We start from the raw sequence: 23,914 nt of genomic DNA, 5'->3' as shown, positions 1-23,914 counted from the left end.
ACGTCATTTTCTATGCCTAAGTGGCTTTTATTTATTTAAGGCACTTTAGACCATTTAACTTCACATGTCGAAATACAGACACTGTGTACAGACAGAAAAAGCACTTTAAAATACCCAAATACCAATGAAGTATGAAGTCTATTTTGATTTTTTCTTTGTAAATGCCATAGTCAACTTTTGGCAACATTGATGGTTTTGTCAAAACTGCAGTCAAACAAACGAACATGGATTCTTTGGCTGAAGAGTCTGAAAATACTTTTCAATTTAACGAAAATGAATGCAATAAAACAAACTGCAATACATTTAAAAATGGCTCAGAACACAGTAACAATATTGTGCATAAATTATTTAACAGAGAGGTAAGTTACGTTTTCAATAGTCCATGTATTATTTGAGACATTCGAATTCATTCCTTTTTTTATTTTTCTCATTTATATATACGCCGGTTCTTAAAACATAGTCCTGAAGTTTACTAGTTTTACAGAAGCTACATATTCTTATATGTTGACCTTTATAAATTAGAGAAAATATCAAAATAGATAAAAATTTAACTTAAAATGACTGCAGATGAAATGTTGCTAATGTTAAATGATTGTTGTAATTTATTGAATTTTTGTATGTTGTATTTACCTTTGCTTTCAAGATATACGGGAGCACTTCAAGAAAATCCAATGAAAAAAGTCGTAAAATGTTTGAGAAAATTCCACCACGGTTACGGTTTTGTCTTATGGATATAGTACCAATATCATATCTCAGGAAACACGTTTTTATGGGCTTTTCACAATGCGGACAGTTCCTACTCAGTTTTACTTATAGTTGCAACAACCAGGTTTACTTCAGAGAGAGTTCCAAGTTCAAGTAAGTGCTTATGTATCTATTTCTATGAAGCTTTTGAGATAGTTGACTCAATAAATCAATCAATGAGTCCAAAAGAATTAGATAAAAGCTGGCATATTCACCATTCTATATTATTACATATTAGAGACAAATGTTTGTGATGTGAACTTCTTACTTGAAACTATCAACCATAAGCTGATGTCATTGTCAATCTGTTTTGTTAGTGTCTTTGTCAATGTATCTAATGTAAACAAAACAAGTTTTACTGTTAATTTAGCTTATTAAAATCTTAGTCTTATTTCAGTTTGGTATTTGATATTGTAAATATTTAATAAGTGGTGGCTATTGAACACAAACTATTATCTAAAATATTTAAGTTATATTATAGTTATATAAATATTTAAGTTAAGTTTATGAAATTTAGTGGTTTCTCTACTCAGGTCTCTGACAGTCTATGTACTTCTAGAATTTATATTATATTAATAAAAATTATATGAATGCAATAATTTAAAAATTATATTTTTTTCAGGCTTCATTTTTTATCATGGGTCCCAGGCAAGGTTGTCAAACCTGTTCATAGTGTGCCATTGTTTGGTGATGACTGTGTTGACAGCAAAGTGACTATCTCCATGGCTCAATGGAAACATAATCCAGGAGTTCTTGTTGTGTATGGTATTGCGTAAGTATTTGAAAGATTCCTCATTGATAAATTTTTTTAAAGATTTGTAAAGCCAAATTAGTCAAAAGGTCAATTTAGTCATTTTTTTTTTAATTTTTATGCTGTAATTTTGTAATATCATGTTTTTTGTACATCACCAATTTGTTATATTATTTTCAGATTTTCATGTTCAGAAAGATCATACCTCAGTGTTATTGGTGTACCTCGTTTAGGTTGTAAGAAATGTGCGGCTTATTCAAAAGAAGAAGGTGATTTTACCATTTAAATTAGTGTATTAGTTAAATTAGTATTTTTTTTTTACTAATTTTAACTTAAACTTGTAATTACGTTTTCAGATGATTCACATTGGGGTAATAGATGTTTAGAACACAATTTTGCCATCCACACAAAGTTTTTCTGCACATCTGACTCTAGTATGTACGAACCAGTTGTGCAGTTGGCATATTCAAATCAAATTATAATCTACACAGACTTTATCCACATACTAGAAATTGATTTCGTGGACCCGGACCAAGATCGCAATGAGGCAAATGATTACAATAAATTTGCATTAGATAGGGATGATATGAACTCAATAGACACAAATCCAAGTACACCTGCCTCTGACGTGTCGGCTGCTTTTCAGTCCCCGAAATATCAGAATAATGTGGTGCAAAACATTTTAGCTGATTTCTCAGACCTCGAAGCGGAACCCTATCAAATGTCGCGACCTGTACATTTATCAGATATGATGGGACAAGAACTGTGCATACAGGCTTCCTCTATATCACATAACTTGGTCGAGGAGTGGGAGGGACCCTCTCCATCCATCAGAACATTGATTAGTCCACCTCTAAGATCGCCAAGGAGACGACCGGCCGAAAGCATGTCACGTTTTAATGAAACACATAGAACTATCGCTGAAAAAGCTTACGAATTTGTCGAGGAGACGGATACGAAGTGCGAAAAGCTTAGTATATTTCGTAAGAGAAGACTAGCGGATAAGAAGTACGAATTTTCGGAAGACAACAACGAAAATATTGTCCCTTTTAGAGTGCTAAGGAGTAATAGGAAATACTTTATAGGATCTGCCAGCAAAAGTCAAGCGAAGCGAGCGAAGTCACCTCCGACGGAGAGCGTAGTATTGAGGGCTCACAATCAGATTAGCAGACCGACGTCGCCTACCACCAGCTGTGATTTGAAAAATCCTGGACTATCGGCTCTAGAATCGGACAGGAACAGCGAGTCGGAGTACAGAGTTATGGAAATGTTGGACGACGGCTCGCTAAAGACGGTCGCCGTACATGACAACACGTCGAAGACTCTGTCGGACATTCCCGTCAGTCCACAAGACCCTTACCTGGTACACTCGGAGAATTCTAAATGTAGTAAATTCTTCACAAGATACTTTGTCGAAAGCGATGATGAAATCACTTCTATCATCACCGATTCCGAAGGTAAGTAACCAATTGAAATACAGTCTAACCTGGATAAGTGAGAGTCCAGACCATGTTTTTCGCTTATCCAGGTTTGACTGTACTTAGGGTGACATTTGGGGCAATGTTACTAAGTGTAGATGTGGTGTGTGCAGACGACTGCATGTCGGGGTACCACGTGGCGCTGCACCTGACAGCGCACGGGGCGCGCTACGTCCCGCTGCAGGCGGTGAGCGCGGGCGCGTGGGAGCGGCTGCCGGCGCGCCGCACTGTGCGCGCCACACAGCGCTCACTCGACACCGAGCTGCTGTGTAACGAGGTGTGCGGCCGCCTGTGCCATCTGCGAGGCATCAAGTTCATCTACTGCTTCGACTGGGGTTGTCATGTCATCGACGTCTGCCACTCTAGCGGCTGCCTCTCCGGGGTATGTAGTGTAAACCACGAATAGAAATATCCACATCAAGAAACTTTATTGGACTTAAATTTTGTGTATGTGCAGCTGTGTGCGATGTGGCTGTGGGCGAGCGAGGAAGGTGCTGGGGACGCGGCGGGCGAGTGTGATGCCTGCAGGACTGTCAGCGCCGGTTGCCTCTCACACCGCAGGCAGTACGCCGCTGAGGTTGCCACTATTAAATGTACCTAAACAAAGCTTTGACTTGGTATGCCGTAACAAATTAAACTTATCGGTATATGTCTTTTAACAGTGTCTTTTCGTATGGGATCTGGTTACCGGAGTGTACAGAACTGAAAGAGTTTCCATGACCGAAGATGACAGCCAAGAAGGTTCTAGAGGTTTGTATTGATTTAGTAATTTAACTTATTATCAAATGTATTAAATTCTTTGTAAAATTATAATATTTAAGGCTATAATGTTGTATTATAAAAAATCATAGAGTTAATATTAATATGAATAATTCCATTTGACATATAAACATTTGTAACATCTGAAATCAGAAAGAATTGCAAATTTCTTGCCAGACTTTAGATAAAAAAAAGCAAAGTAAACCATATATAATGCTCAGTGTCTGGTGCGGAGAGAGCGCGCGAGCTGGCCAAGCGGCTCGGACCCATCAACATGCCGCCCGGCAATGAGAACAGGCTGCTCACTACACTCACTGGTATGTTGTCTCTGCATACACACTTTAATAACTAAGATGTCTTAATGACCTTTTACTATTAACCCTTTACAATTTAACTTAAAAAGTACGTCGCCCTAAGACAACTAAACTAAATAAGAAAACTACTAAAAATCTGAAGAATATGTCTATATTTTGTGAAATAATTACCCTGTGTTGTATTAATAACGGGGTTCTTAAACCAAAATATTAATTTAAAAAATATTATTATCTCTGTTTGGGTTTGATGCATTTTATATACAAATTTTGGTTCCAGAAATCAATGTTAAGACACATAAATATACATTACTTAATTAATATTAACTCATTTCAAAAAGGAACTGTAAAGAATATAAAATTATAAAATTACAGGAAAATCGTTAAAAAGGCTGACAGATGTGGACAACTGCATCGAGATAACAAAGAACCATCCGGACAGTTCGGAATCCGAGTCCTCTTCGGAGGAGGACAGCGACTATGACTGATGACGTCACACGGGATACTGTGAGAATTGAACATGTGTACTGATCAGTGTTGCTATCAACCAAGCCCACCAAGAAACTTACAACTAATGAATATTCAAATATTATAAGGTAAGTAGGTATGGGAGTGATAAACGGCTGGCTATGTGTTTGCTATATTGTGAACAGGGTGTTGATCGGTCTTGATATACGTATGAGAATGTAGGCTCAAATATTTATAGTGTAAGATATTTTACTAGTCTTTGTCTATGTACTCTGAAATGTATGTAAAAACTTGTTCTAATGTTCTTAATTTTCAATTTTTTTTTAAAATATGTACTGATTTTTTTTCACCATGTAATTGTTTTTTAACACTGGCAATACTCAACTTGTGGAAGATGTATGTTTGACAGTTAAATACATGACATTACCTGTGCCTGAATAAATGCAATATTAATTCAATAAACTTGTATAGAAAAGAATTTGCACGATTATCAGCAAAAGTAGTGCTATTATAAAAAAATACTTGAGAGGTGTGTTGGGACACCCGGATGGAACGAAGTTCCTTTCGATTATTTAGTGAAGGAACCAATGTTTATTCTATGAATAAAAAACTTAAGTCTTCACAAGAAGTACATTTTATTTCTATGAATTTTCGTTATATATTGTCACGTCGTTGCCATGGTGAAGTAGCGCTCATTCGTCTATAGCAAAAAGTGTCGTGACAACTTTTCGTAAGAATTTTTTCCGTCTAGCCCCCTTTCACAACGCGCTATAAGGAACTTCGTTCCAAAATGTAAAAATTACTTTTGTTGTAACTTACTGAGCGATAGTAAGAAACCTAAGGTATTATATCTTCGATAAAGAATATTAATGCTCATGACTTACAAAAATATATATTTTTTGTTCTTAAAACCTTGCCCTATTTTCGTTTTAAAATAAAACTTTTTTTTTTTCATTGTTTTGTTGACCTTGTAACAATGACAACGAAAGATTATTTGACATAAAGTGATATTTATGATATGAACTATATGTATTTTATCACAAGGTTTTTTTTATATGTTTAATGCATGTTATTTTCATTTTGCAGTAAATTATTGCAATAAAAAGATTGTGCATTACATTGTATACTATATCTTTAGATATAGAACCTATTTCTGTCATGTATGTACTATTGAATTTTATAAGCCTTGGTATTCTAGAGATCACGGACAAGGTATGTGTTTTAGCACCATCAGTGGAACATTTAAAGTTATTCATCTTGATATATTTTATTAATTTCCCTTGTGTTTGTATATTTTTTGCAACTTAAAATGTTAATGGATATCTTTATATTTATATATTTTCTTTGTTAGCTTGAAACTCGGAGAAAGTTTCTTTTGATTTGATTTTCTATGTAGATATTGATGGTTGTAACGATTATATCTATGGTTGTGAATTGTATTTTTGAGATTGGCTCAAAGGTCTCGTAACCAGGGCATAAAATCTTTAAAAAAGTATATGAGGGCAAAATATAAGAGTAAAATATCTGGTAGTGATCTTTCAATGTTTTCGAAATATTGAGATGTGGTTTAATAGGTGTTTTCTTACTAAATTAAAAAAGCATGTAATCGAATGTATTATTAAAATTGATTTTATGTACCTTTTGTATAGAATTGAATGAAATCTCATAGTAATTTTATGTATGTATAAGAACTCATAGCTGTGTTTGCGCAGATCTTTATAATTTGAAATTTTTTCTAAAGTTTTGAGATCCAGTGAGCCAAAGATATATTACATCACAGATAATTATCATTCATTGTCCTAGAATATATATACATATATGTATATATGTCAATACATTTCATTTTCCTCTGGTAATGTAATGTTTTTTAATATATATTAATGAATAATAATTAACCGTTTATATAATAATTGATTTGCAATGTTTTTATTACAATGATTCAGAATAATGTGCAATTAATTTAATTTCATCTATAATTATGCAATTTTAAATAAAGAAAAAGTTTTTAACAAAACTGTCATCGTTGAGGTTTCAAGCAATATTATTTTGTATATATTTTGAATGTCTGCTGTAGTGCTCAACGATTTTCTGTGAAACTTTACGACACACAAACTTGCTAGTACTACAGGCATATGCCATTTAAAAGTTAACTATTTTAATGTAGATAAATTATTATTTAAGATGTGATTTAACTTGATATTAATGCATTTAATTATCGGGTGTTGTCAGCGTGTAAGCTTGCCATCAAAATGTACTTTATTATAAGTAGTTACGACAAAAATATGATGTATCATTTATAATCACTGAATAATTATTATTTTTATTAATAATAATAAGATTAATAAATGATGAAAGGAGTAATTGTTGTTTACTTTTATCCCATTTTATTTTTAAGTCTTGTCACATTATTCTCCTTTTTAGCCGACTTCAAAAAGAAGGAGATTATCAATTTGACTGTTTTTTTTTTTTTTTATGTGTGTTACCGCGAAACTCCGCCCCTGGTGGTCCGATTTTGATAAAAAATATTTTTAATCGAAAGGAAGTGCTTGCAGATGGGTCCCATTTTTTTGATTTTTTTTTAAATAACTAGTTCATTGAAAAATTAAAACAAAGTCAACCTCCTTGTAACCATACAAACTTTAAAACAAGTTTTAATTAAATAAGCACAATTATTTTTAGTACTTTATTGTATTAAAACAATTTTTAATAATAACATACTTCTAAACACATTATTAAAATCAATCTTGTTGCATCACAAAAAGTCATTCATTAAATTGAACTAGAATGTTTTACTATGGATGTATTTGTTAGTAGCTCGTTTAATGTAAACTTGTACTGTAGATAAAAGACTGTTATTTTTAAATTCTGTTTTGATACAATTGTTTTGTTTTATGTACAAATTGTACTCTAATGTGTTTAATGATATTGCACTCTAATTGACATTATTCCAGAACAACTACAGGCAAAAATTAAATTTAAATAGAAGTAACTGTAGGATAAATATAATGCGGTTAATGAATTAGATTAACCATATTTTAATATTTTTTTTATAGTTGTAATGGCTGGGAGTTTGCTAAGTCTTAATAACTTTATTAATATTAAATTTATAATGAATGCAGCATATTAACTATTCAATGGTATGTAGGTTTTTAACTCTTCATATTTTAAGAGTTAACAAACTACATACCATACAATATATTTATTTACACACAAATCTATCATAAATTCTAGAAAGTCTTTAGACATCACAACTTGTAGAACACAAATCATTATTTACAACATTATGTATGGTCACAATGTATCTTCACAGTCTAGGTCTTTATCCACAGTGGGTCGCCGCATTCCCCTTTCATCCATCAAACAATCCAAACATAATTTGTCAATATCATCCCATGACATTTGGTTAAACTTGTCTTCAACTACTCTAAGTAATTTATTTGCAGTATTTGCAGCTTCAGTGTCATTCATTCCTTGTTTTTTAAACATTTTTTTTGATACTTGGTACAGTCCTTCAGGGTTTGACTCTGTTACTTCAGAATTTTTAATGGAAGCTCTGAGTTTTTTTAATGGTCTATCAAGCTTTTTAGCTGGTACTTCAGGTGTTTCGGCTTGCTCTACTGGTTTTTTAAGTGGTTCTTCTGTATTAATAATTTGTCCTTCCGGTTTTTTAACAACTAGATTTATTTTGGATCCGTCCTTGATTGTGGGATACCCCGCAACAGTTTGGTCATCTGCTAGTGTTCTACCTACTAACAATAACTTTTGTTCTTGTACGGGAATACCTAGTTTCTCAGAAACTTGTTTTTTTATTTCGGTTATTGTTGTGGTTGGAAGTATCTGAAATAGTTAAGCAATACTATTAAGTTCAGTAGCATTACAGTAATGTTTATTGTTGTAACATTACTTACGTCTAAGATGCATTCCCCGCCCTGCAATTTTTTAACAGTGATTCTCATTTTGATTGCTCTCAGTAAATATCTGTGGAGTTTTCTATTTTTGTAAAATTTTCATCGATTTCATATATTTCACGTTGAATAAAGTTTACAAAATTATGATGACATGACATTGACATATATTGACGTTGATGTGACAAATTCACAGAGCCATAATCTTAGTCTATGGCCAATTGAAGGCTATACCTACGATGTTACCAGTTGCAAAGACGTGGACGGAAGGCGGAAAGAAATTAAATATTTCTAGATGAATTTTTAGATCATTCAAATCAATAGTAATGTAACATAATATGCTGTAGTTATATAGCAATAAAATATTTTCATCATGTTATCAATGTAAACGGCATCTAAAGTTTAGTCTTAGAAAAACCTAGTTTGTCCGATCGTGTTATCGTGGGAAAATTTCGAACGTAAACTTATGAAAGCGTATAAATATTCAAATATTTAGTAATGGATAAATTTAAGCTATGCTAAGCTACGACATAACGTAATAAGAAATGTTTGGTAGTAACGCTTAACTTATAATTTGATTAAGAAGGTTTCATTTATAAAATGTAAATGGCCATCAAGATTGAAGACACCATCAATACATCTTATATTTAAATAATATCATGTCACTGATCTTTTATGTGTTCATAAATAAATTAATTACCTAGGAGATAAATACTGAGCATCATTTAAATAATTTCGTCACCCAAACAAATTTTTAAGAACTTTACGAAATACAATGGAAAACAAAATTGAATATGGTACTCTGGGAAATCCAGTAATCATTTTCGAAGCTGATGACATAGAAGGTGATGGTTACACTGGGTTAATCAAAAATTATTCTTCATAATCTAGTTTACTGAGTATGATAGATTTCGTCTTAATTTAGGCATAGAACCATAGAAGACTCATGTTCCTTTATATTGAGACTAAAGGTGTGTGGTGTTTAGTCAATGTTCCTTGATAAAATTTTGAGATTACCTGTCGAAACTATAAAATGTGTATTTAATAGAAAAATATGTTAAAATTAATGGACGTACTGTATGGTGACAAAAAATGATAATTATATACCATTGTAATTTAAGAATTAACTGCGCAGAAATTTAACTTTCGTTCAAGTAAGTATTAAAGGGTATTTTAAGAGTTGCGTTTATAAACTTACAGCATTAAGAAAACCTTAAAATCATTTTGGTACGTTTTTGAGCTTATTATTTTGTCCGACTAATTCGTTTGCAGCGCCACCTATTGGTATTGTGGCAGGATACCAAATTTTCAGGCATTCTGAAGTGGCCCGGATCCGTAGCCTAGGAAACGGGTGTAGCTACAGACAACAACACTGATTAACGTGTTACATAAAATTGCTAGAAATACTTTCGAAATTGGATCGTATTCTTGAAATTTTACCAAAATAATAAACTTTATTCATAGTATAGTGTTCAAATTTCACTTCGGAGTAATGAGAAGTTTGACAGCTTAGTGTGGATCGCATATTGTCTTTAATTTTATGCGTTCAAATCCTGTGAGAAAACAAGGTAATGTAATTGTAACATAAGCAATAGAACGTAGATAACGGTAGAACTGCAGAGTATGTAGCGAGGCAGGTAGGACACGTCCTACGTGTTCCCCCTGCGCCGCTCGATTGTCCCGAAATGTGTGATTATGTATATCACCTTTATCAGCCGTGAGCCGGAGGGTCGGGCCGGGACAACGGTGCCTGACACCGTCGTCTCTCATGCACGGCCCTTTACCTCACTTCCATATCTAATATTTAAATGAATAAATTCTCTGAAAATGTTACAATATGAATAAAATAAGTCATATGTAATTAATTGCTTTGTTTCTCGAAATAAATAAACTGTATACCTCATGTTAATGTGAAATTTTCGTAAACTTATAGTTTCCTTTAACTTACTAATTGACAAATTGCTATTTAACTATGTATAATAAAACTGCTTTACTGACAAAATAATATAAAAAGTGTTCTACTGTTACTCTTACATACCTCAAACTTTAAATAATAGAAGATGCAGTTTGACACACACCAAATATGACAATATTAAATGAGCAAAGTAGTTATCAGTAACACTAGGGTAATGTTGTTCAACGGAGCATATTGCACACTAAGAACAGGTGCGCTCAGTGAAGCGAGACACCACCTGCCCTCCCCACCCGTGCCCTCCCACAGCACTGCACCACTTACCTCAGTCCACAGCTAAATTAAACAGCAAAACTACAGAGATAGACAACAATCTGTTTCATAGTAACCGTTTGATCAATATATCAGTCAGTATTTGTCTGTGCAAACATAATGAACACCAGTAGTGAATCAGTGTTCCTTGTTCAAGCTTAAATTATTGAAAATGACTGAGATGGCGTTTGAAAATGTGTTTTATTTAGAAAGTGAGTGTTGTATATAGGCTGTGTTGAGAGCGGAGAAGGGATTCGGAGGGATGAGGTGTTGCCAGGATACCCTCCCCTTGATACTCTCCGCGCCTCGACCTCCGTACAGATCAATAACATCTCCACAATCCGGGATAGTGTTATGCAATTACTATTACATTCAGTTCATTTTATTAATATTTTAATCATTCTTATTTGTATTTTTTTTCTGTTTAAGTTTCAAATTATTTGCTATTTTATGTATACATAAATGTTGAGATTTTATAAATCAGAAGTTAAAACATCAACATTTATTGTAACCAAAGTTTAAGAAAATAAATATAAAATATGTGACCAGAAAAATGTAAGTTTGTAATCTGATATGTTATACAATTTATTAAAATTTTTCTTTTTTAAACTTTTATGATTTTGTGGCTTTCTGAAAACTATATTTTTATTATTTATCATATTAAGTTTTTTAGCACAATATGATGCACTTACCTAATTATTAGCTACTTAGCATTTAAATTAAATTGATTTATAGGTTTGTTTATTTCAATATATTTAATTTCGGTGTTTATAATCTTAAAATTACTCCATAATTTGTGACTTGCATTAGGACAATAGTTCAGTCCTAGCGTAACTTAAATGTTATGTAATTTATATATCTGTCAGATATATGTCTATTTTCACTCTTTATTTAAAACAAAAACGATATTTTATTGAAATGAAAAATTATCCCTGAATATCCTTTGGGTATAAATAATCATAAATTGTCTCATTATCTCTCCAAATTGGTTACTTCTGTGATGGTTGTTTTAGAAAAGGCAGCTTTTGATTGGGAATTTTTGATTTTGATTTTGGTTTGGGGGGGGGGGGGGGCGGAGTGTGTTGGTAATACTATCATGTTTTCGTTATATAGAAGTTAGGACTTATGGATGACGAGAAGTACGGCACTGTGCCATTTAATATTATTACACGACTGTCATCTTTGATGTAATATCAGATGGAATGTATGTTTTTTTGTTATCTATAGACTTCGAGTGCGCGGGCGACGAGGTGCTGGTGGAGTCGTCGCCGCCCGCCTCACCCGACATGGCGGCGCGCCTCGCCGCCCCCGCGCAGGTATGCGATCATGCACACACAACACACATATGCACATATATTATCTGTGGAATTGACCTGAGAGCACAAATTTACACACAAATACACACGTGTCACTTTGTGGGGTTGCTTTTTTTACAGCCAATCAATAACTTTATGTTTGTCAATATATTATGATTTAACATCGTGCATGTACACTATAACATTGGATGGATGACGTGTTGTAGGGCGCAGCACCGGGGCCCGGGGAGGGCTCACCGACGGCGGTGCGCGAGCTCATCGTCATACCCGAGATGCCCAGCTCCATACATCTGCAGCACGCTATTCAACAGGTAATGACGTAAGATGGTGCAGAGTTTAACATGAACTAACTGGACTGAATTACTGAACGGACGACATTGACTGATTGTTACGGTACTGCTTGTCTTAAATTTAATGTCCGACTGAACTAACAAGACCGGGCTCACTATGTTGCCGAAATAACTCCCATAGTAAATTAACATAACTGATTCTAGGATTTCTTCATTTATGTTTTACGATTGTACCGCGGTAAAGAGCTAGTTCTAATAAGCGATACCTGTTAAAATGGTGGAACTAAAAGGGTTGAACAATGCGATAAAACTTCCGCAGGTATCGAGCACGGTGGTGGAGATAAACGGCGACAGTTCGGGCCACTCGAGCCCCGCCGCTGACCCGCAGCACACATACATCACTGTAGCCAGTGAGTAATAGATACCAATGTACTCACACAGCATGCTATATTTATTATTGATAGTATAATGTTTTCATTTTTTTTTGCCACTAGTTTTGCTTATTTGCGCTCGTGACTTCTAGCAGCCTATATGTTCTTCAAAACTATGTTCGACATCTGTGCCAAATTTCATCAAGATCCGTGGAGTCGTTCAGGAGATACCTTCTAACAAACATCCATCCATCCATCTAAACTTTCGCATTGATAATATTAGTAAGATTCATACATCACTTTTGTTGGCAGTTTTCTTATCTATGTAAAATTCAACCTAACTTTTTTTCCTAGGAATTAATCGATGGTTTCCTATCCTCGTCAAATCAGTAGTCACTCTTTTATTTTACATATAATCAATTAAGCGAAGCGACCGCTACCCATAGACATCCGCAATTGTAGATGCGTTGCCTACCTAAAATTGACGAAAGAGTGCATCTCGCACAGAAAGAGAATGTTTTCCCTTCCGGTACAACCATTTCTCCGTCAAATCCACTTCCACTTCCAACACTTTTCTTTAAAAAATAGGTGGGAAAGAAAAGAGAACAAAAATTAGGCCTCCGACACCCACTTATCAGACTGTACGCGCAATTGCTACCACTTGTCGCCTATCTTCTGTGTGGTTGTGGTATTACACCGGGCGAGCCAACCCATCCCAGCAACAGATTTTGTTGCTGGAATCTACCACTGTTTTATTAATTCTTCTCCCTTCTCATAAAATATCCATACTATGCAAACCTTTCTTAATTTAATATGGCGTTCCTTTCATTCCTAGACTGGCAACTAGAAAGAGTCAGAATCGACTATAAATCATATTTTTTATTTATTGAAAAATATTTCGAATTTTGTAATTTTAAACCAAAAAAATGTAGAATTGCTTTTTATGTATGCATGTATAAAATCATTTTAGTAGTTTTATTTTTAGCAATTCTAACAGATCTAAGATAAAGTACCTTTCTCAAGTCTATTTGCACACTAGAAATAGTGAAGACCATAATTCATCGATATTATTTTATCGATAGATCGATCTTACTTCTGTTAGAACTAGACAAGGGCAGATAAGGCTTTCGAGGCAGCATTTTCTGGTCTGTAGGTCGCTTTAGTTGTCTGTCTGGAAGGTTTTAGCTGCCCTTAGTGTGTACGCACATTTGCACAAGTTTTATGTTGTGTGTTGTGGCACAGTCGACGGGGCATGGAAGAGAGATGACATTCGAGAACTCAAGGTGGAGACTCCCAGCGACGAAGAAAGCAAGTTGTTTTTTTTTTTTATTTTTTAATTTATTCTTTTTTGGGGCTTTGCATGTTTTTTTACTACTTGTGTGCTGTAGCTAAATTATTAACAATTTCCTGTAAGTATACTAATTTCAAAATGTTAACTTTTGGTGGTAAATATTAAAATAGGTGGTTGTGGAGGTGTAAGACAATAGGTATATTTTTTATTCGTCTTTATAAGTTAGAATTTGAGTCCTCTCAAATGCAACATGATAAGTGCTAATTATTTCTATAGCGTTGGTTATCCTAATCGCTTATTTGCGTATTTCTGAAGAAATAATCTCTATTTCTCAGTTTGGTCAATGTTACGTGGTTTTTCTTACCAAAAGCTTTCACTTGTTAGATTACACCTACAACACACGTGCCGAGGGAGAATATAATCGCTCATTATTATGTCGGATATCGTTACAAACAGTGGCTCAGCTCAGCAGCTCCCGGGGAAGCCCCTCATTGATGTTTCAATTACAAAAATACATCGCAAAATCTCACCCCTTGACGTCTCATATCACTGATTATCTCCCACCTGTTATACCAGTACGTTCAAATGTAAATTAAAACTTCAGTGTCCGGAATAAGGTTCAAAATTAATTATGTTGAAATTATGAAAAAAACTTAATAATAGCAAATAATTGGTGATGCCCCATCGGATTACTCAGGTGGATGAGTTTAAATGATGTAGTGAGGGGTCCGTAAGATATTGTCTATTGTGATATGCGATAGTCCACCTGCGCTGCTTACCTTTGATATGACTCGTGCCGCCTGGTTTATTGGACGACGCTTTTACTGCTGCGTATGTTGTTAACGAAAGTATATACGATTGTTGTACACTTGTGTGCAAGCAAACATCGATTATGTCTCGACTCGCTACCATCAATTCGTAATATGCTAGGCATTGTCAATATAGTGGTCTTTATACAACGGTATAATTTTCATAATTTTTATGGTTGATTTAAATTGTAATAATTATGATTAAATTGTAATATTTTATTACGACTTTAACAGCGCTATTTTTATTTAATAAGTAGCTTTTTCCCGCGACTTCGTCCGCGTGGAATAAAAAATAGAAACGGGGTAAAAATTATCCTATGTCCGTTTCCTGGTTCTAAGCTACCTGCCCACCAATTTTCAGTCAAATCGATTCAGCCGTTGTTGAGTTATAAATAGTGTAACTAACACGACTTTCTTTTATATATATAAGATAGATAAGATATTTCTCATTTTATTTTGACTGTAGTAATGAGATTTTCTGAAGCAAGATTTTTTCTTTGGTCTTTTTTCTTTATTGTTTATTTGGTTTCTTGTTTTTTTATGTTATAAGGTGGCAAACGAGCGAGTAGCCACTTGAATTCGCCGAAATAGCGAAGCGACTGTTGCCCATAGACATTCGCAATTATATTTAGATACGTTGCCTAACTTTAATCGACAAAGGAGACGCACAGAAAGAGAATATTTCCCTTTCCTATGCGTTCCCTCCTCCAGCAAATCCAATTTCCCTTTCTGTTCTTTTCTTATAAGGATAGGGTTGAAACTCCTTAGAGCAGACGCGGAATTACTATCGCATGACGCCTGTCTTCTGCGTGGTTGAGGTGTTGCACCGGTCGAGTCAGCACATTCGTGGAACAGATTGTTGTTGTTGGTGTCTACCACTATTAAAATTAACTAAGTATCTTGATGAAGATACTGTCCTGTAGAACCATCGCCTTCTATTCTATTAAGATGTTATTCTCAACATGGTAGCCAAAGTTGATGGTTGAATTTATTGTTTTCTAACGTATGATTTTCTTAACGTGAGTTTCTATTGTTCTAAATATCCTTCATACTATTATATGTGAAACTCTATGGTTATTTATTTAAATTCAATAACATTCAGCGGCACGTCACAAGAAACATCTGTAATTCGTTTTAAATTTATCCATCTGAAGCAACACGACGAGACCAAACTTTTCTCGAAATGACAAAGAACATTAATTTTTATTTCTCGACGTGGATTTTCTTAGTTACGATGGCTCCGGTTTCCTCCGACAGGTTCATTGTTAGCAAACATTTAAGGCCCCCTTGTACCTAAATTTAGTAGTGTATAAATATGTACAGTACTAATCTCAGGTAAGTATATAAACATGAAATGGCGGGGTGGTGGAGTGGCGAGGAGGGCGGGTGGGGCGGGTGGGGTGAGGTGGCGGGGCGGGACGGTGGCGCAGGGTCGCGTGCCGTCCGCAGGCGAGTTGCCCGGGAGATGTCCGTCGGTATGGAGGTGCCTCGCTACCGTTTCTGTGAGTTCCCATGTGAGTGCCGCGCCCCCCACCCTGCCACTGCTCTGAAGAGGTCTACATCCAGCCCGGAGTAGACGTTGAATCTCTTTCGTTGTTCGCTTTACTGGAAACTCTTAATTTTAAACTGTTCTAAATATAACTTGAAGTTTTAATGTTTTTAACCATTATGTCTTGTTTACTTCTTTAATTCTATTTGTTTAAATTTGATTAGCGTTTTCTTTTTCTTTTATTAATAATAATATTAAATGATATTTGTTCTAATAAGAAATTAGTCATATTAACAATGCATATCCAGGACTTTTAATAATTTAATTGGAACATTAACATTATAGTGGTTAAAAGTGCATTATGCATGTTTAAAATTTAGTGTAGACATCTGAAGCTGAACTCATCCTGGGGTTAGTCTGTCTGTAGGGGAGCATGCATGTAGATGTTGAACATTGATGGTAACGTGTGTGGTGGCTGTGCAGGCGAGGGCGGCAATGGCGTCAACTACCACGTGCAGTACATGGAGCCGCAGGAGCTCTACGCGCAAGGTCACCAGCCTCACATGTAAGATGCATAGCATTTGTATTTTTACTTTTGTGATCATTTTGAAGTCCTAATTAACCAATTGGCGCTTATACCTAGAAAAAAATTGTCTCGTCTAAACAATTTCGTTGCGGTGCAGGGAGCAGCTGCGCACATACCCCGTGTACAATGTGGCGAACGTGGCCAACGGGCAGAACGTGGGTCTGGATGTGGGCGGCGTGGGCGTGGGCGTGGAGAGCGCGGCGGAGGGCGCGTGGGGCGGCGACTTCGCCTTCGCCACGAGCAACACGGTGGCCGCGGCCGAGCCCGACGCGCCCGCCTCGCCCGCACCGCCCGCCCGCATGCCGCCCGCCACCGTGCAGTGGCTGCTCGACCACTACGAGACCGCAGAGGGTAACACCACATATTATGCTTCATTTATAAAACTAACAAATAAATTAAACGAGCCCTTTCAGTGGATTAGAATCTTCTGAGATTCCGGCACCAAAAAATTTGGTTACATTATAAGATTGTGTTGTAAAGGCGTGTCGTTGCCGCGGTCGAGCCTGTACGCGCACTACCTGCGGCACTGCGCGGCGCACCGCCTGGAGCCGGTGAACGCGGCCTCCTTCGGCAAGTTGATCCGCTCCGTGTTCGTGGGACTGCGCACGCGCCGCCTCGGCACTCGCGGCAACTCCAAGTACCACTACTACGGTATCCGCGCCAAGCTCGGCGCGGACTCGCCGCTCGCCGCGCACGGCGACAACCAAGACACCGACCTACAGGCTAGTGACACGCTTATTTATATTCAAACAAACAGTTTTGAAGAAAAATACATAATGAGCCAATGGTTTGTATACAGGAGCGGCAGGTGGGCGAGGGGGAGGGCACGGAGGGCGCGGAGGGCGCAGGCGGGCCGCACCGGCAGTACTTCGGCTGTCCGACGCCGCCCGAGCCACCCGAGCTGCGCGTCACCTCGCTGCCCACCGACATACCGCTCTCTGCGCTGGACGCCCTGCGCAAACACCACCGGTATGTCGCTCCGCCCTCTACTGCTCGTTGCAGCGACTCCGTCCACGCGGAGTAAAAAACTTGATAAGTGCCCTATGTGTTCTTCCAAACCATGTTCTATATCTGTACCAAATTTAATTACGATCCATTGTCTATCCATTCATTTAAACATTCACATTTATAATATTAGTATGATTTTGATATCGAGTTCAGAGCAAGAGTAATAATTTCTAATAAAAAAAATTCGATAAGGACTCACAAGAATGCGAAAGTAAGAAGTCTGTAGGAGTACAGAGATGGGTATAATGTGGGTGGTGTCGGTGCAGAGATCACGGCGCGGAGCTGCTGTCGGCGGTGGCGGCGCTGGACATCGGCGGCGTGGAGCGCGCGCGCCGCGTCTTCTGGCGGCGGCCGCGCGCGCTCTGCCGCCGGCTGCTGGTGCGGCTCTGTGCACGTCGCGCCGTCGCCCGCTGGCTGCTGCGCGCCGACCTGCAGCTGCACCAGGCCGCCGTCGACCTGCTGCTGCCCGACGTGCTGCAACCCATACCCTCGCATCTCACCCAGGTACTGCATCTATCTCATCATCGTGACTTTGCAAGTGAATGAAAAGTGTCAGTGCAAGTTTGTATCTCGCAGTCGATCCGCAACTTCGCGAAGCTGCTGGAGGGCGCGCTGTCCGCGGGCGGGAGCGGGGCTCCGGCGCTGGCTGTACGCGCTCAGGGCGCCGCCGCCGCCGCGCTGGCCGCCGCCCTGCGCCGCTACACCTCGCTCAACCACCTCGCGCAGGCCGCACGCGCAGTGCTCGTCAACCACACACAGATCGAGCAGGTGCCCTCACTATCGAATACTAACTTTTTATTGCAATCATTATTTTTTAATCATTTAGTTCATCCGATCTGATATTTTCCTCCGATCCTAAATGTACACACCCGGCGAAGAATGTTTCATGAAGGCGTGTGTGTCATCTGTCAGATGCTGGCGGACCTGAACCGCGTGGACTTTCGCGTGGTGCGCGAGCAGGCCGCCTGGGCCTGCGCCTGCGGCTCCTCTAACGCGCGCAGCCTCGAGCAAGACTTCAAGGTGAGTACCGACATCCCCCCCTCCCCCCACTTCATACCACACCACTTAGGCCGCAAATTCGAAACGTGTACGATCGACTACTGAACGTATGGATTTCTCTCAAAGTGTATTTGTAGCAGCGTTTTAAGCGTGTAGTTAAGCGGCGTGATCAGTGTTTGGACGTTTTAACGAGCGTTTACAAATATTTTCTTGAGTGTGTCAAGATTTGCCAGCAAATGAAATGGTGTGTTCATAAGTACAATATGAAATGGGAAGATGTTGATTATTAGTAGAAAAAATTTTTTTTTTTAAGATGATAATTATTTAATGAAAATGAGGAATGGTGGCCTCCCATTGGTCAACGTGTTTGTACGTCCCGCTTGTACGCACGCTCTAGTGAGACCTAGTTGCGTGCTCGCTGAACTAGACGCTGCACGTCGGGCCGTTCCTTAGTGACCACTATGTGACGACCGCCATCTACACTATTATAATGTCTTTACAGTTTTTCAATTTCTACTATTAGCTTGCTCATCGACTACGTTTATTTGTTTGAATTTCTTATACAAATCTTGAAACTTAAATAAGACCTACTTCACGTAAAAATATTTTTTGGAATTTGGATTCTTTTGTTAATGTAAATCCAAGATGGCGGACGTCATATTTGTGAATATCAAATAAAAGGGCTTGACTTGTTGAATACAGTGCTCTATGAAATCTAAAATGGTGGCAGGTACATGATGGCGAATGACATATCTTTGTACAACCACCCCAATACAGGTATCATATGAAAGATCTTGACTAGTACAGTATGGCCGCCATTACAAAATGGCCAAAAACACATTTTTAGAATCCCCTAAAAAAAGTTGCGTGGTACAGTTGATTTCAAAACATTAAGAAACTTAAGTGAATTGCAAAAATTAGGAATTGACTTAAAAATATTTTTAATACAGTTGCTCAAAAAGTGACGTATTGCAGGGACGTATAGCGTTCGGGATGTGGGCTATTGCATATTCGAGATTTTTCTTTACCTTTTCCGAACTCGTGCGTTTTCTTTCCCAACTGTCAAAATAACGTGTATTAAAAATAAAAAATCAACCACGAAGTTTTTACAAAAAAAAAAAAATTAAATAATATAATTAAAAAAAAATTATTAGAAGTTTTTATGATTCATTAGTTAGGTTAGGTTTCATTTCATTTCATCTCTTATATTTCATTTTCATTTCATATCAATAAAAAATCTACTGAAGACTTGGCTGTACGGGCATAGTTCCCTTTGCCTGCCCAGAATCCTTGAAGAAAACAAAAAAAAATGTTTTGCCTAAATTATTTGACGGTTGGCGCCATTTTCCAGAAATTTTACTTAGTTTAGTTTATTGTGTTTTTATTATTCTATTAAATTGTTTAATTTTTTCGCAACTGTATTAAAAATAGTTGTTCTGTACACGTGCGTCATTTCAACTTGTTCCGACTGTTAACCCTCACCTTCGGCTGCGCCTCGGCTCGGGTAGACATTTGTCGGAACTCTTTGCAATGACAGGCTTTTCGTACTCGTAATGAAATATACTATTTTAACATTATTTACTTGTTATGTAATCAACTGGACGATATAAACAAGGAAAGAGATGGTTGGAATTTGAATCTATTTAATACTTTTGAAATCTCAAGAATCATAGTTGTGATAGTTCTCTAGTTGAGCCGTCTTTGCTGCGGTAACTTTGAATCACATTTGAACGCTAATAACACAAATATCATCCAACTAATAAATCTTGCAATTTTTTAAGATGAAAAAAAGTTATTTCTCCCTAAAAGTGTTGATAAACCACTCGACTCGTTGGTAAGGAAAGTTTTGGATAGTAATGAAATGTATTACACGTAGAATCTCTGGTACAAAAATGTAATAAGTGTATATTGTTAAAAATGGACGCTGTAAATGACATTTAACTGAGTAGATATTTAGTAGATGTACATTTATGAGGTAATTTGCACATTATCATAGGCAGTATAAGCAAAAATATTATATTGGTTAATCATAAATGAGGTTGTTTTGTTTAGAGAAACGGTTATGATTCACAGTTTACAGTAGAAAGAAACACTGGAAATGTAGAAAAATATCTCTAGTCTGTAATATTGTTAACTTTTTTAATATTTTAAAAATTCACTGCAAGTGTGAAATGCAAATGGAAAAACAAAATATATTACGCAAATGTAAATGGCAAATGAAAGAAATTGCAAATGTGCACATCTGCAGTGAATTTATTTTTGTATGCACTAATATTCGAAGAGTCTTTGGAGTTTTGTTTTGTTTGGATCATTCCAGAAAACTAGTCTCGGGATTATCGAAGCCCGCGGAGAGCCCATACGGTATATCCTTCTGCAGGCGACTCTGGGGCGCGGCGCCACGCTCGAGCAGTGGGCCGACTGGCTCGACGGCTGCGTGCGCAACGCGCTCGTCGTGCACGACCGCCGCCCCGACTACGTGGCGCGCGCGCGACGTCTGCTGCTCGACTGGTCCTTCTACTCCTCGCTCGTCATACGCGAGCTCACGCTCAGGTACACTGCCACTGCCACACTCAAACAACGCGCTCGTCGTGCACGACCGCCGCCCCGACTACGTGGCGCGCGCGCGACGTCTGCTGCTCGACTGGTCCTTCTACTCCTCGCTCGTCATACGCGAGCTCACGCTCAGGTACACTGACACTGCCACACTCAAACAACGCGCTCGTCGTGCACGACCGCCGCCCCGACTACGTGGCGCGCGCGCGACGTCTGCTGCTCGACTGGTCCTTCTACTCCTCGCTCGTCATACGCGAGCTCACGCTCAGGTACACTGCCACTGCCACACTCAAACAACGCGCTCGTCGTGCACGACCGCCGCCCCGACTACGTGGCGCGCGCGCGACGTCTGCTGCTCGACTGGTCCTTCTACTCCTCGCTCGTCATACGCGAGCTCACGCTCAGGTACACTGACACTGCCACACTCAAACAACGCGCTCGTCGTGCACGACCGCCGCCCCGACTACGTGGCGCGCGCGCGACGTCTGCTGCTCGACTGGTCCTTCTACTCCTCGCTCGTCATACGCGAGCTCACGCTCAGGTACACTGACACTGCCACTGCCACTGCCACTGCCACACTCAAACAACATACTGCCTCTCTATACACCCCCCCAAACACAGACAAAACGAAGAAAAGACAGTATTGTCTTTTTGTGATGTGTGAATGTGACATATTGGTGTTTGTGCAATGTGTGTGTACATCGTGTGCGCCGTGGTGTGCAGGTCGGCGGCGTCGTTCGGGTCGTTCCACCTCATCCGGCTGCTGTACGACGAGTACGTCTCCTACCTCATCGAGCGCCGCGTCGCGCTGCACACGCACCAGCCGCAGATCGCCGTCATGCAGCGCGCACTGGTTACTATACCTCACTCTCCCCCTTCTCCCCCTCTACCCCTCTCTCTAGTCCCCTTCAAATGTACTTGTAATAAACTTAAATACGCTTTCTATATCTGCTCTGTATCATTTATTGTCATGTTACTCAGTGTATGAAGGTTATCAAAGCAACTATCGCATCTAGGAGGAGGAGGAGGACGACCTGCTGATAGAGGCGCGCGAGGGGGAGGGAGAGGAGGAGGAGATGGAGCAGGAGCCGGAGCAGGAACCGGAGCAGGAGGCCGAGCAGGAGCTGGAGCTGGAGCAGGACCAGGAGTGGGAGTGGGCGGACGATGATGATGACGACGACGACGGCCTCGAGATCAAGAAGATCAAGACCAACTAGGGGACTGTCGATATTGCGGTATGTTTCTATTGCTGGTATCAGTTTCATGTTTAGAAAATGGTGGTTTATGAATTTTCCAGCGCAATTCTTGTCGTGTATTTATTTTGTTAATACAAGTTCCGTAATGGTAAAGTAATGTAGGTAAAGCGCGTTGCGAGCGAGCTGTGCGGACCTCATTTATAAGATTGTGGGATGAAAGTAATTAAAAGTAAAGTTTATTTGTTGTTTTAGGTCCTCTTAAATAAATCTAGCCCTGGATTCTAACATGGAAGAAGATGAAACGAGTTACATATTTTAATCTTCAGCATTCTAGAATAGTATCGCTACGTGTTGTGATTAAATATGAATGTGTGTTAAATGTTAGTCTAGAATTATAAGATTTGTCTATGGATAAGTAATGTCATGTATTCGCCACTCAAAAACAGTAGAAATATTTGTGGTCATGATGTTTTTTTTTTTTATATTCGACCAGTTGCCATCTTCCAAATAAATTGTCTAGTCACAGCGACTTTTAAAATGGGTCTGGCCAAATATCTGTTCATTTAATGCTCTATAAATGTTGCCATGTAGAACGTAAAGATTTTTTATTTTTAATTAATTAATTCCAATTTCTTCAAACTACCTACACTGTAGAGTAAATTATTGAATTTACCGTGTTTAATATTAAGATTATATTGTCTATGCTTCGTATAAACTTTATCTTTTATTATTGTAACTGGTAATATAATTATAAGTGTATTTCAATGTAAAAAAAAACCATAATATTTACGAAATTTTTCATATAAGCTATTGGTTTAAGAAAACAATTGAGGCTAGTGTAAAGTGTTGCCATTTTATATTCGAATTGTATTGTGGTAAATTTACACGTAGAGGAAACAGGGCACTATTTCATCACAATATTATTAAAAAATTAATATTGTAAATACACATTCTTAAAGTATTAAATTAAGTGAATCGCTTAAACGTTATTATTTGCACTTACCAAAAGTTTTCTTTACTCATATTATGTATACGAAGAGTTGCTGTTAGGCTTATTATTTTAAGCCAGAATTTAGTTTTTAATTTATAATTAAAGAAGATTAGTCGTTAATATTAACATGCTTAGTTCTAGTTATAGAATGTTTGATGTTTCGTATAATTAATATTATTATACGATTGAAGTGCATCTCAATTTTTATTCATTTTACGCCCAATTTAAGAAACGAAGAATTTTTAATTCTTTAATTTTATGTATATTATATAAGAAGGCACAATTGTAATATTAGTTTTGTCTTTTGTAGAATGCTTTAAATTTACTAATTTGTCTATGGTAACTTCTGTGAGAGTTGCCATGTTTCACTTTTCC

The 23,914-nt window shown here is 37.7% G+C and overlaps 3 protein-coding genes across 3 annotated transcripts; 2 read left to right on the top strand and 1 right to left on the bottom strand.

Moving 5' to 3' along the window:
* The first annotated feature begins 213 nt into the window (after nucleotides 1–213).
* Nucleotides 214–5,053, top strand: LOC106710954. The gene is made up of 10 exons (XM_014503147.2): nucleotides 214–359; nucleotides 644–858; nucleotides 1,367–1,516; nucleotides 1,676–1,764; nucleotides 1,852–2,952; nucleotides 3,087–3,355; nucleotides 3,431–3,550; nucleotides 3,636–3,723; nucleotides 3,954–4,049; nucleotides 4,419–5,053. Exons 1-10 carry the CDS (start codon nucleotides 225–227, stop codon nucleotides 4,529–4,531), a joined length of 2,376 nt encoding a protein of 791 aa, XP_014358633.2. The 5' UTR covers nucleotides 214–224; the 3' UTR covers nucleotides 4,532–5,053.
* Nucleotides 5,054–7,560: 2,507 nt separating this feature from the next.
* Nucleotides 7,561–8,627, bottom strand: LOC106710970 (ubiquitin-like protein 4A). The gene is made up of 2 exons (XM_014503165.2): nucleotides 8,420–8,627; nucleotides 7,561–8,348 (listed from the first exon to the last, which is right to left on the bottom strand). Exons 1-2 carry the CDS (start codon nucleotides 8,465–8,467, stop codon nucleotides 7,803–7,805), a joined length of 594 nt encoding a protein of 197 aa, XP_014358651.2. The 5' UTR covers nucleotides 8,468–8,627; the 3' UTR covers nucleotides 7,561–7,802.
* A 1,049-nt stretch (nucleotides 8,628–9,676) lies between these two features.
* Nucleotides 9,677–23,216, top strand: LOC106710937 (DNA-binding protein RFX2). The gene is made up of 16 exons (XM_045678287.1): nucleotides 9,677–9,984; nucleotides 11,868–11,956; nucleotides 12,163–12,267; nucleotides 12,566–12,656; nucleotides 13,860–13,925; nucleotides 16,690–16,771; nucleotides 16,890–17,143; nucleotides 17,273–17,514; nucleotides 17,592–17,761; nucleotides 18,067–18,304; nucleotides 18,377–18,568; nucleotides 18,713–18,820; nucleotides 21,117–21,349; nucleotides 22,076–22,205; nucleotides 22,369–22,587; nucleotides 22,801–23,216. The coding sequence occupies exons 1-15, from the start codon at nucleotides 9,957–9,959 to the stop codon at nucleotides 22,567–22,569; spliced, it is 2,229 nt and encodes a 742-aa protein (XP_045534243.1). The 5' UTR covers nucleotides 9,677–9,956; the 3' UTR covers nucleotides 22,570–22,587; nucleotides 22,801–23,216.
* Nucleotides 23,217–23,914: the final 698 nt, after the last annotated feature.

Source organism: Papilio machaon, chromosome 6 (genome assembly GCF_912999745.1).
Source record: "Papilio machaon chromosome 6, ilPapMach1.1, whole genome shotgun sequence".
Lineage (NCBI taxonomy): Eukaryota > Metazoa > Arthropoda > Insecta > Lepidoptera > Papilionidae > Papilio > Papilio machaon.
This window is presented reverse-complemented; position numbering and strand designations above follow the sequence as displayed.